Here is a 17588-nt window from a genome sequence, read left to right as displayed (position 1 = left end):
TCAGTCCACACACCTCGGGTCATACCTGGAGCCCTGACAGCCATTGATTTATAAAGCTCTGTATATTCACATTGGTCCATGCCCTTGAGGAGCATACAAGCTTAGGTCTTTATCTTACAAGCACTCACAACTAAAGGTCTATTTAGACAGAAACAAATTAACCTACAAGCATGTCTTTGCAGTGTAGGAGGAAAATCATGCAAGCACAGGGAGAACATGCAAATTCCATGTAGATAGTGTCCTGGTTGGGATTTAAACTGATGTCCCCAGTTTCAAATGTGCTAACAATTGAACCACTGTGCTCACAATGAGCATGTGGAAAGAGAGCCAGGTTCCCATCCCCTTATCTAAAGCAACATTTGATCTTTGGGGAATAGAAATAGGTTATAAGTCATCAAAGGTGCACATTTTAGTTTGGGATTTGTCCCATTTACAAAGGTTCTCTTTTTATATTTCCACTATAAAGCATGTTTTAATTTGGAGCTAAAAGAAATTCAAATTTGAAATTTTACAAAGTAACAGAGAAAAAACCTTAAAACGGGACACGGGGATTAAATTAGGCCCCATTCACAACTTATTCAAGTATTGTATCGAATTGTATTGTAACTGTACTGTCTCCTTTATATTGTAAAGCGTTATGCAAATTGTTGGTACTATATAAATCCTGTATAATAATTATAAAAATAATAATATGCATTGGGCTGTGCTAGGCAGCCTTGCTAAGTGCAGTCCCAAAGCATAGACAATGTAATTTGCCCTTTTCTTATTAGTTCAGCTCACATCGTGGTGTACGCCAAAAAGAAGTCGGATATTCCATTCTTTTTTTTTCAGCGCAGCATGTTGCAATGCATTACACTGCATCACATTCTGCTGCAACGAGTAACGATTAATCACTTTATGACATTTAAAGTTAAAAAAAAAAAAGGAAAAGAAAAAGAAATAGTAAACTGTGCAATGCGTCATATGCGATGCTTTTTACCGCTCCCTTCCCAGCACACACCAATTGCCACTAGCTGTACACTCTCTTAATAAAAATTAGAATTGACTAAAAGGTAATAAGGGTTTAAAATGTTGTTTCATCATTTTTTTTTGTCTACCCTTTACATCTAAGACCCTTTGCACATGGGGTCCTCTAGTTGAGGTGCCTCCCTCCAGGAATTCTGACATGCCTGGGAGAGATTGGATGGGGCTGGATCCTGCCTCTGTTTCCAGCCAGGCATGCTAAAATGTTGGGAGAAATGCGCTTCACCTAGATGGCCCTGTGTGCAAGGGGCCAAATATTAGTAACGTATGACTATCTTGTATGAAGGCTGAATGAAATATCATTTTTATAAATTATGTTTTTCACTCTAAAGTTTTCACTTTAACAGGTGGCCCCTTGTGCTCTGTTTATCAGGATCGCTGGTAGAGCTCCTGATATAGAGTGATCATCTGGAATACACAGGGACCTGCCACTGATCTTGCACAAGGAGTAGTCTGCCGGACTGAGCTGTCAGTTTGACAGCTTAGTCCTGCAAAGTGCAGAGATGGTTGGGACCAGGGCCAGGACAAGGTGTGGGCAGGAGTGGTGGACATTTAGGGGGGGGGGGGGGGTTGTACTAAAAGGGGTGATTTGGAGGGTGGATTTGTGTAAAGAAGTGAGATTCGTGCTAGTAGGGATGCTTGGAGGGATTTGTGCTGGTAGTGGGGAATTTGGAGGGGGTGGGATTTACTCTCAGAGGGGGAATTTGAGGAGGGTGAGGGTCTGTACTTGCAATTGGAATATATGCTTAGTGGGCAAATGTGAAGATAAGTGCTCATTTTGTTTTTTTGGGCAGGGGGTTGAGGGAGGGGCTAACACATAATGCTCATACATTTTTTTGGAAAGGGGGACTCAGTTTGGCAATCTCTAACCTGGGCGCTTGATGATCCTGTTCCAGGACTGGAACAATGTAGAGACAGGAAATGTTCCATCCCCAGCTACATCCTCTTAAGTACAGTGCCCCCGAGTACAGTGGTGGCTCTTCTGCTTTTGCCTAGTGTGACCCTTCTTACCAGTTCTGCCTCCAGTGAATTCAGTCTTCACTCTTTTGCAGTGCTTAAAGCATCACTAAAAGTTTTAGAATACACTTCCAGGTGTATCAGATGCTTGTGCCCCCCACTGCTCACTGTGGCTCCTCCTACAGAGCTGCTGAAACGTACAAGTGAGGTGGCAGCCAATAGGTGAAATCATCCTTGGGTGACCAATACACCGGCTAATGCCTGTGAACCAAGCCATCATCAGATAGCCTGGCGTACAGAGCTGATCCAAGTGGTTCTGTACCATGTGATCATTCTGATGACCAATCACAATGAATGCCAATGCAATGCTAGCGTGTTAGAGCCTGCCCCTTCTTCTTACAACCAATTAAATCGAGGAAGGAGGGACTATTGAAATAAATATTTAATTAATTAATTCCAGATCAGCAGCTGTAGTAGATTCAGGGTGTTTGGATCTGGGGGGGGGGGGTATTAATTGTGGGATTGTTTTTTTTAACCCTTTCACCCCCCCCTCCTTTTCTGTACAATTATGTAATCTGCTTATGTTAAAGCCGAGCTAAACCCTCCTAGCCTTTACAGCAAAGGAAGCTGCCGTTTTAGCCTCAGTTTGATCTGAAGTTGCTACAGTGCTGCATATGTGATCAGCTAAGACACCATCCAGTTGATGGCTTTGATTGAGAGCACAAGCAACTGTGACGGGTATTGTTCATGGCATGCTTTTGGGAAACAGTTAAATCAAGGAGTTTAGTTCCTCTTTAACCCTTTACCTTCCCTATCCTGCACATCTGTAGAATAACCACTTCATCTCCATCTCACAGTGTATGTGACCTGTATAATAACCCCTTCACATCCTACTCTGCATTTGCAAAAAATTGTGGCAAAAATACTAGATCACCACGGGGTGTCTACTTTTCAAAAAAGGACCATTTTAAGGGTGTTCATACCTGTTGGCATTTCCATTTGATATGATTTATAACAGAAAGCAGGTATAGTAAAAATAAAAACAAATCCTATTGGTTATTAAATGCCACCATAATAAAGCTCTCTTGCACGCATCCACACCAAAAAGGTGCAGGACCCTGTTTTTGGTCCGCACTAGAATTGAATCACATGGGTATTCACACCTATGCGATCAGATTTTGCATATTGCACCGCGTTTTGTGGACCGATTTTGGGGTGTTGCTAACTTAACATACACACCCACAGCGGTTCGCATGAATGGAGTGCGATTCTGATGCGGTGCGGAATTTGCACAGAAAACGCTGCAAATTTTGCACCTCATCAGTGTGATCCAGGGCTCAACGGCTTTGTCCCTTTAATTTCCGTAAAACAGGAGATCTGTTTGGTGAATATAGTAATATTATTATTGAATTTATAGCATTTTTCACTGAACAATTAAATTAAGACTGTGGTTTTTATTTAAAAATAAAATTAACTTTTATTTCTTGGCAGATTAATTACTTGGTTCTTAAATTGTTTCCATAAATAACTGAAAATCTACAGATTAATCCCATCCAGTATATTGTTTGCTGTGTTCAGTAGAACATGTTGTTTGTTTTTCTGAAGACACAGCCAAAATATTGTTTTTTAACATATTGGACATGGATGCATTTAACCTTCCTGGTGGTATTCCTGAGTGTAGCTCGGGGTAAAATGTCAGTACCACGTGGTAACTACGAGCTACACTCGGGCTTACCATGCTGCGTTGCTCAGGGATTCCCTGCAGCGCTTACCTTGTCCTTCGCTCCCGCGATGTGTCCCCTGCGGCGTCCCCGGCCATCTCCTCCGGCCGATGCCGGCATCCGGCTTCCTTGTTCCGGTCCCTGTGACGTCGGGACGTACGGGCGCCGGAACCGGCGGCAAATTTGAAATTTTAAAAAAATTTCATTTTTTTAAAAATGATTATTATATAGTAAAACATTGCTGTTTCAATGCATTTCACATACACATTGTCCCTACTGCTTTGTCCTGTGCCCTGCCTACATTTTGACTGTTCTTTCTGCCTGGAAACTTAGAAAAGTCCATGGCGTCCAAAAAGTGTCCCTTTAGGTCAAAAGCGGTTTTAGACCAGCTAGAGAACAGCGATAGTAAATCAGAACCACTTGCAGAATTGAGTGATAATGATTCTTGGGGGAAATTCATCATCAGACACTGAAAACGATTTTGCGACTTTGCTCAGCGATGTGCGAATTTGCCTCTGTATTTCAAATTTCAGTGTTTTTGGTTTGATTATATTATTGAATTAAATTTATTATTATTTTTTATGATTATTAATTAAATTATAATTTATGATTTCGTGTTTCAAGTTTTATCCTACCCGGGATGTTTACTAGACTCTTGTTCGGACAGATTTCAGTGAGTTATTCCTAAAAATTACAGCCTACAATAAAAAACGACATATTTCCATGCAAAAAAATGGTACCGCTTTCAGCACCAAAAATTGGAAATACTCATATCGCCAGGGAGGTTAATAATACCTTCTAGCAATGGACTGAAATATGTTTATTTGGCATATTTGTTATGCACAGATTACATTTTTGCTATGAACACTTAAAGTGTCACTATACCCACATCATGAAAAACTATCAATAAATGCTGTATTACATGCTGTTCATACTCACTCAGTCACTATGAGATTAATTTTCTGTATTCTATAACAAACCTGGTTGATCCTGCTGCTCTCTATCTCCCCCTTCTGTTCATGACCACCAATTCAGTTAGGGATTTTGCAGCTGTAGTGGCATCAATGCACATGCTCAGTTTTCAGTGAGTTTCTATGCTTAGCATTTCCTCCTCATTACATCTGAGCAGCCCATGTTACTACAGAGTCACACATATGGGCATATACACAGTGGTAAATAACAGCCCCCTCCCTCCTTCTCCATGCCCACTAACCAGCTAAACACAGTGGGGGGGGGATTTTACATCTTGATTGATGGAGGCTTCACCTCCCTTTTAATCCAAGACACAGGTTGGAGGGGCGTGACACAACATGTGGCTGGCAGAAATCCGCCAACATGATGTTATTGCCAAAAAACAATAAAGATTTTATTTCAAATATATATTTGTATGACAGTTTAAAACAATTTATTAATATTAATAATTTATTTTTACACTGTATTCCAAAGGCAGTTTTTTTTCTCATTTTGAGCATGTGACCAACAGCAGAGGAAGCTCTTCCTGTTTATATTTCCCTGCATACAGAATGGGCAGGTTCTGGGTCATGTGACAGCTGTATATCGATTCAAAAAAAGGTACTTAGCTGTTCTTCTTTATTAAAATAAATACAGTGCCATCATCCATATACAGAAATAGATGGGGCAATCTCAATTAAACAGTGTGTGTTTAGTATCGCTTTAACTAATTGCCAATTTCCTTCATATACGGTTTAAAATTATTCTCCTCATCAGTGTCCCAAACCTATATTTGCTTTAAATTGCTTTGAAAAATAGGGAATTGGTTTCAAGTTTGAACTCTGTACAGTTGTATAGGCTTCTCTACTGTAATGAAATTACTTACTCTGACTTAACAGCACACTGTGAGCTTCTAACAGTATGCATCATAAGTTACTGCAAGTCAGATAGAGCCCGCTTCATGCCCTGGCTGCAGAGCATCCATTATCATCTAGTCTCTTTCCTCCTCATTTCTACTGTCCCTGGCCTGCCCCTTTCATTCATTGGATTTCAGTTCTTTCAGGCTCAGCATCACATTATGGCGGTGCCTAGGACAGTCCGCATTCAAATGCAACATACCTTGGAACTTTTTGATATTTTCATAACTCCTCCTAAGAGTCAGCCTATTGCATGCATAAGGAATACTGAGGCAGGGTGCTGTGATGTTTTCCTGACGCTATGCACAACACCCTGATGGTTCCTCCCACCAGTACTGATTTGTCAGCATTGCATAGAGAAGCCCAGAGACCTACTGATGGTGTCACTGAGCCTAAAATAATGTACCGTATTTTTTGCTCCATAAGACGCACTTTTTGACCCCCAAAAAATGGGGGAAAATGTCTGTGCATCTTATGAAGCAAATATGGAGCGGCTGGCCCGGAATTCCCACCGCCGCTGTGTTAGAATACCGGGCCGGCTGCTAGGCTCTTCTGTACTCCTCGGTCCTACCTGTTCCTCGGTCCAGCGCTGTCCTCACCATCTTCTCTCCAGCATCTTTAGTGTGGGCACCCAGCTGTGACAGCTTGTGGCTTCACAGCCGGGTGCCCACTGTGCATGTGTGAGAAGTGCTGCACTTTGTGAATGGTCCGGCAGTCTTCTGGGACCTGTCACATGTCCCAGAAGATGGGGAGGGAGGACAACTCCGCGGAAGTGGGAGCGGGTACCTTTTAAATTCGGGTACCTGCTCCCCCCCGCTCTCTGCTCCCCAAAGGTCCGCAGTGTTTGTACTATGTCCGCAGTCTCTAGTCATCCCCTGTACTATGACCGCAGTCTCTGGTCATCCCCTGTACTATGTCCGCAGTCTCTGGTCATCCCCTGTACTATGTCCGCAGTCTGTGGTCATCTCCTGTACTATGTCCACAGTCTGTGGTCATCTCCTGTACTATGTCCACAGTCTGTGGTCATCCCCTGTACTATGTCCGCAGTCTCTGGTCATCTCCTGTACTATGTCCGCAGTCTCTGGTCATCTCCTGTACTATGTCCGCAGTCTCTGGTCATCTCCTGTACTATGTCTGCAGTCTGTGGTCATCCCCTGTACTATGTCCGCAGTCTCTGGTCATCCCTGTACTATGTCCGCAGTCTCTGGTCATCCCCTGTACTGTCCGCAGTCTCTGGTCATCTCCTGTACTATGTCCACAGTCTCTGGTCATCTCCTGTACTGTGTCCGCAGTCTCTGGTCATCTCCTGTACTATGTCTGCAGTCTCTGGTCATCTCCTGTACTATGTCCGCAGTCTCTGGTCATCTCCTGTATTATGTCCACAGTCTCTGGTCATCTCCTGTACCATGTCCGCAGTCTCTGGTCATCTCCTGTACTATGTCTGCAGTCTCTGGTCATCTCCTGTACTATGTCCGCAGTCTCTGGTCATCTCCTGTACTATGTCCGCAGTCTCTGGTCATCTCCTGTATTACGTCCACAGTCTCTGGTCATTTCCTGTACTATGTCTGCAGTCCATTGGTTCAGAATATTTTTTTTCTTGTTTTCCTCCTCTACAACCAAGGAGCGTCTTATGATAAGGTGCGCCTTTTGGAGCCAAAAATACGGGTATTTAATGACAGTTTTATTTATGTTATTAATATGTTGATGGGGGTGGGGGATCAGGAAAGGCAAGGTCTAACCAGAATACATTTCAGCTATAAGGCTATTGCAGGCAAAAACATGCTATACTGGTTTCTGTTGCTGAACACCAAAAAATGGTAGCATGATATGTTATCGTATTTAGAAGCATAACGGTCTTACAGGATATAATGTTGGCATCTCTTTCCTTAGTAGTTGTCGCAGCTCCATTGTCTCCAGGGAGAGGGGATTACCTCCCTTACCGGCATACTTATAGAAGACCTTAATCAGGATAACAATTGCTTTTTCTGACCGGGTTTGGGCCCCAAACTTGGGAGGTCTGAAAAAAAAAAATTTAACTCAAATTCAATAAAGAAACAACTGATGCAACTAACATCGACTAAGAATAACAACAAAAACAAAAGCAGACAGTTAAATATATAGTCCAAGAATAAAGGATGTCGGGGTGCTGGACACAAATTTTTGCAGGTCATCAAAAGGTGGATTAAATCCACACTTAAGCCTGATGGCTTGTATTTGGTAGCTCACTGCAAAGATAGGGATTCCCCAGTAGAGGAGGTTCACCCAAGTTGAGAAATCCAGTTGTAATAGGTCATGGGGAGGTTTTTGGCTCTTAAAATGTGTTGGCTTTTATTTGTTCTTCTTGTTATAACCAGTCAAACAATTAATGATTTCAGGTTCGTAATGATTTTTGTTTGGCACTCTCATTGATTTATTACAAATAAATACATAGGTCTCAATAATACCTTAATTTTAACTCTAGCCAAAGTTTTTAAACTTTGGATAGAGTAGTGAAAGATTAGAACTAGAGATGAGCGAATTATTCAAAAATTCGGTTCGGCTGATTCGCCAAATTCGCCGAATAAATTCGCTTCGAGCCGAATATATTCGCTGCGAATTTAACTTATAAAAAGGGTGTTTCTAGGCTTCAGAGAGCCTTTATATTAGTGCAGAACACTGTACCTTTAATTTAAATGCCCTTGGAGTCTGCTGGGGAAGAGAAATAATACTGTCAGTCAGTATGACATGCAGATGAGTGCCGTCGATCTTAGAATCACCGCACACTTCACTCATTTGGGCAGTCACGGGGCCAAAACCAGAGTGTGGAGCCACAGTGTGGCGGTGGAGGCAGCAGCAATGGGAGGCCATACAGCACCCTATGACAAAATGGAACCCACCAGCAGTGTGAGGAGACCTGAAAGTGGCACATGGCAGAGTGTGGCGATGGAGACAGCAGCAATGGGAGGCCGTACAGGGACCCATGACACACTCTGGACCTGGCAGCAGCATGAGGAGGCGGTACAGGGGCCCATGACAGATTACGGGCCTGGCAGCAGCATGAGGAGTCGGTACGGGGGCCCATGGCAGATTACGGGCCTGGCAGCAGCATGAGGAGGCGGTACAGGGGCCCATGGCAGAGTGGCGGAGCGTAAGCAGCTAAAATTGAAGGCCATACAGAGGCCTATGTTAAAAAGTCCCCCCAGCAGCAGCGTGGGGAGACGACTATCAAGAGTCCAATGGCAGAGTGGCGGAGCAGAAGCAGCTTCAATTGAAGGCCATACACAGGCCTAGGTTTAAAAGTCCCTCACAGTTAATTCCAATAACGAACTCTACTCCTCCGTGCAATCTACTTACGAGACCCTGGGCAGGTCTGGGTCCAATTTGTGGTAGAGACTGGTTTTGTTCAGCCATGCTTGAGCGAGTAATAACAGGTCTGTGCTGCCATTTGGTGTCTGGCTTAATGCGCACAACACTGAACGTCCCAGCGTTTGTCAACGATTTGCCGTTAAGTGATGCAAACCCGCTGAACCACGTTCATGAGGATCCGGTACAGGGGGCCATGAATCAGTATGGACCTGGCAGCAGCGTGAGCAGACGACAGAGGCACATGGCGCAGGGTGGCGGTGTAGGCAGCATTATTCTGAAGCCATACACAGGCCTAGGTTAAAAAGCGGAAGCCATCAGCAGCGTGAGCAGACGACAGAGACACATGGCGCAGGCTGGCGGTGGATGCAGCAGTATTCGGAAGCCAAACACAGGCCTCGGTTAAAAAGCGGAAGCCGTCAGCAGCGTGAGCAGACGACAGAGGCACATGGCGCAGGGTGGCGGTGGAGGCAGCAGCAAAGGAAGGCCATACAGCACCCTATCACAAAATGGAACCCACCAACAGTGTAAGGAGACCTGAAAGTGGCACATGGCAGAGTCTGGCGATGAAGTCAGCAGCAATGGGAGGCCGTACAGGGACCCATGACACACTCTGGACCTGGCAGCAGCAAGAGGAGGCGGTACAGGGGCCCATGGCAGAGTGGCGAAGCGTAAGCAGCTTAAATTGAAGGCCATACAGAGGCCTATGTTACAAAGTCCCCCCAGCAGCAGCGTGGGGAGACGACTATCAAGAGTCCAATGGCAGAGTGGCGGAGCGGAAGCAGCTTCAATTGAAGGCCATACACAGGCCTAGGTTAAAAAGTCCCCCCAGCAGCAGTGTGGGGAGACGACTATCAAGAGTCCAATGGCTGACTGGCAATCCGGGAAGTCAGCGTTGTGATTGCAGATGCAATGCAGAAATTTTATGAGGAAATGCCGTGGGTGCGAAGAAGATCATATACCGTCGTACTTCCATCCATAAGACGGAACAACCTGCGAACCGGGAGCTTTATTGCCCTGACCCGCTGAGCAGCTTCTGGGATACCCAAGAGTTTGGCTTCTGTGGGGAATATGGTTGAAAACTGAAACTTAAAGGCATGTTGACGGAAGGGCACCAGTGTCAGTGCTCCGGAGGGAATATAGCTTCAAAGCTGACACTTAAAGGTATATCGACGGTCAGAGACCACAGGAAGTGGAGCTTGCGTCTTAAATCGACTGAATGTGGCAAACGTGAAACGTCTACGGGCCGTATATGAAACGGGTTGTTCCTCTTTCTGGAATAAGTGTTGGAAATGGCCACTCTTTTTGGTGTGGCGTTTTGTCTATTTAATTCCGATAACGGACTCTACTCCTCCGTGCAATCTAGTTACGAGACCCTGGGCAGGTCTGGGTCCAATTTGTGGTAGAGACTGGTTTTGTTCAGCCATGCTTGAGCGAGTAATAACAGGTCTGTGCTGCCCTTTGGTGTCTGGCTTAATGCGCACAACACTGAACGTCCCAGCATTTGTCAACGATTTGCCGTTAAGTGATGCAAACCCGCTGAACCACGTTCATGAGGAGCCGGTACAGGGGGCCATGAATCAGTATGGACCTGGCAGCAGTGTGAGGAGACCCGAAAGTGGCACATGGCGCAGGGTGGCGGTGGAGGCAGCAGTATTCGGAAGACATACCCAGGACTAGTTTAAAAAGCGGAAGCCGTCAGCAGCGTGAGCAGACGACAGAGGCACATGGCGCAGGGTGGCGGTGGAGGCAGCAGTATTCGGAAGCCATACACAGGCCTAGGTTAAAAAGCGGAAGCCGTCAGCAGCGTGAGCAGATGACAGAGGCACATGGCGCAGGGTGGCGGTGGAGGCAGCAGTATTCGGAAGCCATACACAGGCCTAGGTTTAAAACTGAAACCCAGCAGCGTGAGCAGACGACAAAGACGCACATGGCAGAGGATGGATCTGGCAGCAGTATGAGAAGGCGGTACAGGGGCCCGTGGCACAGTGTGGTGATGGGGGCTACAGCAACTGGATGCCAGAAAGTGGCCGATAGGGCTATATACTGCATGGAATTATAAAGTTGTAAAGACAGCGGCCTATAAGGCTATACACACTATAACAATCATGACTTGATTGACCATTGGCCTATAAGGCTATACACAGCATGAATATCATGACTTATTCTGAGAGTGGTTTGGAAGGCTATATACAAAAAGTAATTCATGAGCTGTCCGGACAGCGGACAATAAGTACATATATACAAATCAATTCATCAGCTGTCCAGCCAGCGGCCTCAAAGGCGACACATATAGAAAGCAATTCATGAGCTGTTCAGACAGCGGCCTCTAAGGCGACAGATATACAAAGCAATTCCCGAGGTGTTCAGGGAGCGGCCTGAACGGCTAGGTTATTACTAAATATATTTTTGTGGCCAAACATCGGCCTATAAATAGATGTCTACACAGTGACAAAAAATTATGTCGCCAGACAGCGGCCCCTAAGGCGACAGATATACAAAGCAATTCCCGCGAGCGCACAGGGCCCACAGTGTCTGAGGATGGACGTTGGCGCAGAAAGCCAGAGACCAACTGACTACATAGGTGGTTTTTATAGTACTTTATTTTGGCCTCCCTCTCAGCAGGTGTGAAAAAGGCCACCATTTTTGAACGGTAGCGAGGGTCCAACAAGGTGGACAGCCAAAAGTCATCCCTCTGTCTGATGGTTATTATTCGGCTGTCGCTACGCAAGCAACCGAGCATGCTATGGGCCATTTGTGCCAAGGAATGCGAGGGACTCCCTGCCTCCATCTCCATAGCATACTGCCACGGTGCGTCTGGGTCCTCTGTCTCCTCCTCCTCCTCTACCAGATGCTCCTGCTCCTCCACTCCTGTCCGCTGAGTGGAAAAACCACCCATTTCACTCAATAATTCCTGAGCACCAATGTCCTCCTCTACCTTCTCCTCTTCTTCCTGTCCTGCCCCCACAGGGGTCATGTGGCGTTGAGATCTGTGCGCCACGTCTACCGCACCCTGACCAGCCATTGTTAACAGCATTTGTTCCAGGACGTGCAACAGAGGAATGACGTCGTTCATCCCATAGTCCTGCCAACTCACGAATAGCGTGGCCTCCTCAAAGGGCCTGAGCAAGCGGCAGGTGTCACGCATGAGCTACCAATGGCTGACATCTAAGTTACACAGGGGAGTACCTTTATCCGCTTGTAACATCAGGAAATCGGTGATGGCCTTTCGCTGTTCGTAAAGGCGGTCTAACACATGCAGGGTTGAATTCCGCCTTGTTGCAACGTCGCAGATCAGGCGATGCTGTGGAATTCCGTTCTGCCGCTGCAGCTCAAGGAGGGTGTGCTTTGCGGTGTAGGAATGGCTGAAATGCATGCAAAGTTTACGTGACATTTTAAGGATGTCTTGCAGTGGGTTGGTGGATTTTAGGAACCGCTTGACAACCAGATTGAACACGTGAGCCATGCATGGCGCATGGCACAACCTTCCTTGACGCAGAGCAGACACCATGTTCTTTCCGTTGTCGGTCAACATGGTTCCGATTTTCAGTTTGCGCGGAGACAGCCATCTGTCGATTTCTCTGTTCATTACACTCAGAAGTTCCTCCCCTGTGTGACTACGTTCGCCAAGGCATACCAGGTGCAGCACAGCGTGACACCGTTGCGCCCTGCACATGTGATATGCCGGTCGGGTAATGGGACTTGGCACGGGGGTGGCGGCTGAGGACACGGCGGAAGAAGAGGTGGTAGAGGCGGACATCTTTGCTGGACCAAGGACGTGCAAACGTGGAGGCAAAAGCGGCGTGACCTGTCCAAGTTGCTGGTGCGGCTGTGCCGGCACCACGTTCACCCAGTGGGCCGTAAATGACATGTACTGTCCCTGACCGTAGTTACAGCTCCACACGTCGGCGCTGCCGTGCACTTTGGCAGAGACCGACATGCTCAAAGACTGGCCCACCATCTCTTCTACATGTGAATGCAGGGCTGGCACTGCCTTTTTGGCGAAGAAATGCCGGCTTGGCACTGTCCACCGCGGCTCGGCACAAGCCATCATTTCTCGGAAAGGTGCTGAGTCCACCACTTGGAAAGGGAGGGACTGCAGCACCAGCAACTTGGACAGGAGGACGTTCAGCTTCTGCACCGTCGGATGCGTGCTCGCAAACTGTTGTCTCTTGGAAACGGATTCCAAGAAAGACTGCTGATGGAATCCGTGAAGAGGAGTAGCAGGAGAAAGAGCATCTGAATGAGCGGAAGATGCCAACGAGCGACAACTCCCCTCAGCAGAGGTGTTGGAGCCTTGACTGGCTGATAGAGGGCGATTGACGTCGGGTGACGGAGCAAGTAACGGAGCGGGTGATGGAGCGGGGGCTGGGGCAGGCAGAACCGCCGTATCTTTATCACGGTTTTCCCAGGCCACCGAATGGCGACGCTGCATATGCTGACGCAACGCTGTAGTCCCAACATTGGCCCCCTGGCCACGCTTGACTTTCTGGCCACATAGTCGACATACGGCTACGTTTACTTCCTCGGGCGGCTTGACGAAAAATTGCCACACCGCCGAGTAGGAAACTTTGCCCCCGCTACTCCTCACTGGCTGACTGCTACTTCCTCCGTGCACACCGGCACCACTACTGGCCGTGGTGGTAGGCTGCAGTGGAGCTAGTGCTCTACTCCGTGGCCGTTTGGCTCCACTGACACTGCTGCGACCCTGCTGCCTTCTGGGCAACCCACCGACTGTTTTGCTCGCTGGCAAGCTGGCACCCTCTTCTCCTGATGATGCGGAAGCAATAGCCTGATGACGACGAGGCTGCCAAGTGCGATCAGCCTCATCATCATCAATTAGGGTCTCCGCGTCACTACTAGCCCCCTCGGCTGCGTGTGGGTCAGGAGACAGACCTGTCTCTAGACCGGCTACCGAGCCACTCTCCTCGCCAGTACTTCTTCGCCTGGCTGCTAAAGAGGCGGATGTCTCCCCCCGTTCCTGACCGCCCTCTGTTAGCTCTTCCTCACTGTACAGTAGGGCTGAGCCCACAGCATGCGATACTTCGCTTGGTGAGGGAACACCAAAGGACAGGGGCAGGTCGAGGACACGTGATTTCAGTGGGCTTGCTCCCGGGCCATGCCAACTAACGGTTGTGTCTGACGTACCCACCGACCGTTGGCTGTAGGTGTGAGAGGTGACCTGGGAAGAGGAAGACGACCGAGTCAACCAATCGATGACGGCAGGGTTGTCGGTGGAGACACAACCGCTGGATGACACCGGGAGCACTGGCCTCTGGCTGCGACTAGTGCTGCCTCGACCCCTTCCTCTGCTGCCACGTCTGCTCGCTCCTGAAACATTGCCTCCTCTGCCACTCCTCTGCGTGTTGTCTGACATACTCTTTAATTCAATAAGCACCCCAAAAATAAAAACGGATTTAACTCTTTGAACGTACAATAGTGGTTGTGAAGCAGAAAGTCAGTTTATTTAGCACAATCGGTCAATTGCAGCTTGCCGTTGGCTGTAAACTGTACGTTTATGTCACTGGAATGCACTAATCACCCAAAAAATATTACCGCCACCCGGCGTGTATATGGATTTAACTCTTTGAACGTACAATAGTGGTTGTGAAGCAGAAAGTCAGTTTATTTAGCACAATCGGTCAATTGCAGCTTGCCGTTGGCTGGAAACTGTACGTTTAGGTCACTGGAATGCACTAATCACCCAAAAAATATTACCGCCAGCCGGCGTGTAAATGGATTTAACTCTTTGAACGTACAATAGTGCTTGTGAAGCAGAAAGTCAGTTTATTGTACACAATCGGTCAATTGCAGCTTGCCGTTGGCTGTAAACTGTACGTTTATGTCACTGGAATGCACTAATCACCCAAAAAATATTACCGCCACCCGGCGTGTAAATGGATCTAACTCTTTGAACGTACAATAGTGGTTGTGAAGCAGAAAGTCAGTTTATTTAGCACAATCGGTCAATTGCAGCTTGCCGTTGGCTGGAAACTGTACGTTTGTGTCGCTGGAATGCACTAATCACCCAAAAAATATTACCGCCAGCCGGCGTGTAAATGGATTTAACTCTTTGAACGTACAATAGTGGTTGTGAAGCAGAAAGTCAGTTTATTTAGCACAATTGGTCAATTGCAGCTTGCCGTTGGCTGTAAACTGTACGTTTATGTCACTGGAATGCACTAATCACCCAAAAAATATTACCGCCACCCGGCGTGTAAATGGATCTAACTCTTTGAACGTACAATAGTGGTTGTGAAGCAGAAAGTCAGTTTATTTAGCACAATCGGTCAATTGCAGCTTGCCGTTGGCTGGAAACTGTACGTTTATGTCACTGGAATGCACTAATCACCCAAAAAATATTACCGCCAGCCGGCGTGTAAATGGATTTAACTCTTTGAACGTACAATAGTGGTTGTGAAGCAGAAAGTCAGTTTATTTTGCACAATCGGCAAACTGCAGCACCAACTGTGCACGACAGCCACCAAAAAAAAAAAGGGTGTATGTCACTTTAAATTTTTGATTCTTTGATAGCTGTGGCCCTAAGTAACGATTCTGTGTCCCTGAGTAACGATTCTGTGTCCCTGAGTAACGATTCTGTGTCCCTGAGTAACAATTCTGTGGCCCTAAAGTCTCTGTGGCCCTAACTCTGTCCCTTAATACAGACAGGTCTGTCTCTCTTGAATGACCGGAGGCTAATGGAGAATTCTAAGATGGCCGCGATTTATAGTGCTGGCTGGCTGCTGATTGGCTAATGCGATCACATGTCATGAATGCATTATGGGTCAGCGCGCCTTGTCTGCGCGCCTTCCCAGAGATCCCCGCCCCATCTTCTCTGTCCATTTTCTCCGTGGCCACACATGTCGCCGCCATTTTTGGGAAAATTCGATTTGTCCATCCGAAGTTTGCTAATCTTCGGATTCGTCGCGAATAGAATTTTTCCAAATCTTCGGAACGAATTCCACTTCGTCATGTTCGATTCGCTCATCTCTAATTAGAACTATCGGTTTTTAGCAAAGTTGTGTTCCCCTCGCTTCCTGTTTTATCTGACACACGCCAAAAAGACAGGAAGTGGTGAAACATGGCCATGAAAGTTGTCATAGGTTCTGACCCGTCTTCACTCTATTCAATATTTGAAAAAAAAAAAAACGTTTTTCTGAAGTTGACCTTTCACGCAGTCATGTGTTCAGTATGTGGTGGTGATAGCTGGGAGATCATGGTGATGGATCTTCACAACCTTCATAACCTACAACATTCACAAGATAGAGTCACAAATCTGCCAGTGGAACAATTTTGGAAAGTGTTTATCACTAGTAAAAGCGTACAAAACCCTTAAAATGTGTCTTTTTGCCCCCTTTTGTTCTGTGAAGTATACCATAGAAAGTATTTTGTTATGTCACTTTGTGCAGAGAAAATATACATGCTGATCAAGCCAGAATCAATAAGTTTGAAACATTATCAGCCAGGCCCAGTTTTCCAACTTAAACTACACAAACCTTCCCTATATGTTAAGGGAATTGGGAAGGAGGGTTTCAGTAGACCTGTCTTAGGGTCAGGGGCAGATTTAGACCTGGGAGGGCCTGAGGCTCTTGAGGTTCAGGGACCCTTACACACAGAGTTGGTTTACATTTTCAATGACAGTTGCGCATTTTTACAATGCATGAAACAACATCATTCTGAGGTCACGTGTGCTTACACACGCGCAGTCATAGGCCACCTACCTCTATGTGTGGTTTGCCAGATTTACCAAAATTTGTTTTTAAAAAATGATACAATATACCAGCCCAGAGTTAAAACTTTTACAGATGATGGCAGGCAAAATATTACTTTCCAAGATACATTTATTAAAAGAAAGTAACTTGTCTATTTTATATGGTGTATTTAATTTTATTAATATTATAATTTTAGATTTTTTATACTGTTTTATATTATTTTTGTATGGCCCTTTTGCCCTGGCACTGCCTAGGGTAAAAACAAAGCTTTTTCATAGAGATAGTACAGTGAGTAAGTGTTGTCAAGGTTAAAAAATGGGGAAGCCTTGAAAAAGAAAACTAATACAGCCAACACATTAAAGGAATGGCAAACTCAACATATCAAATTTTGTTAATGAGTTTGGATGCAAAGGATATTCTCTTTATTTCCCTTTATTTAAAAGGTATATTTTGTTTTGTATATTTAGGGTAGCTTAATTTATTTGATTTAGTATCCTTTGTATTTGTGTTTTTTTCTTCATTTTTTATGTAGTTGCTTGTTATTAATGTACTGATGACTTATATTTTGTATTTTACTTTTTCCCACTGAAGCTAATGAGGTGCCATTTTGGAACAAGTCCAGGATAGTTTGGTAATCCCACACTGAACAATGCAGGATAGCTATACAGTACATTTAAATAAGCATTAATTTGCAGCACTGGAGTATTTTATTATATTTTTTCCACACCTGGGATAGATGAAAGGAACCTCTTTAACCATCAGGAACTTACTGAAACCATTTACATTCTTGAAATGACTCTATCATTGAAGAAATATGAAAGTAGTCATTGCTGGGCTCCTTGTAAAAATGCTTGTTGCTTGGCTGTGTCTGGTGTAAGTCTTTTTGAATCACAGACCTGGAACATACTGTATGTGTTTTAAATGAGTGTCTTTATCTCTGTGCTTTTGATAGTTGGTGACTCAGG

At 45.7% G+C, this 17588-nt stretch overlaps 1 protein-coding gene across 1 annotated transcript in view; it reads right to left on the bottom strand.

The window, feature by feature from the left end:
• LOC149463014 (protein S100-A11-like) overlaps nt 1-17588 on the bottom strand; it is a 42125-nt gene that overhangs the window by 3928 nt on the left and 20609 nt on the right. Inside the window, exon 3 of the mRNA XM_089675989.1 lies at nt 7430-7586. Within this exon, the coding sequence (XP_089532115.1) occupies nt 7430-7586 (157 nt within the window). The remainder of the gene's footprint in view (nt 1-7429; nt 7587-17588) is intronic.

Source organism: Staurois parvus, unplaced genomic scaffold (genome assembly GCF_062004578.1).
Source record: "Staurois parvus isolate SC_StPar_1 unplaced genomic scaffold, SC_StPar_1.0 ptg000162l, whole genome shotgun sequence".
Taxonomy (NCBI): Eukaryota; Metazoa; Chordata; class Amphibia; order Anura; family Ranidae; genus Staurois; species Staurois parvus.
Note: the sequence above shows the minus strand (reverse complement) of the source record. Positions and strands in the feature narration are given on the sequence as shown.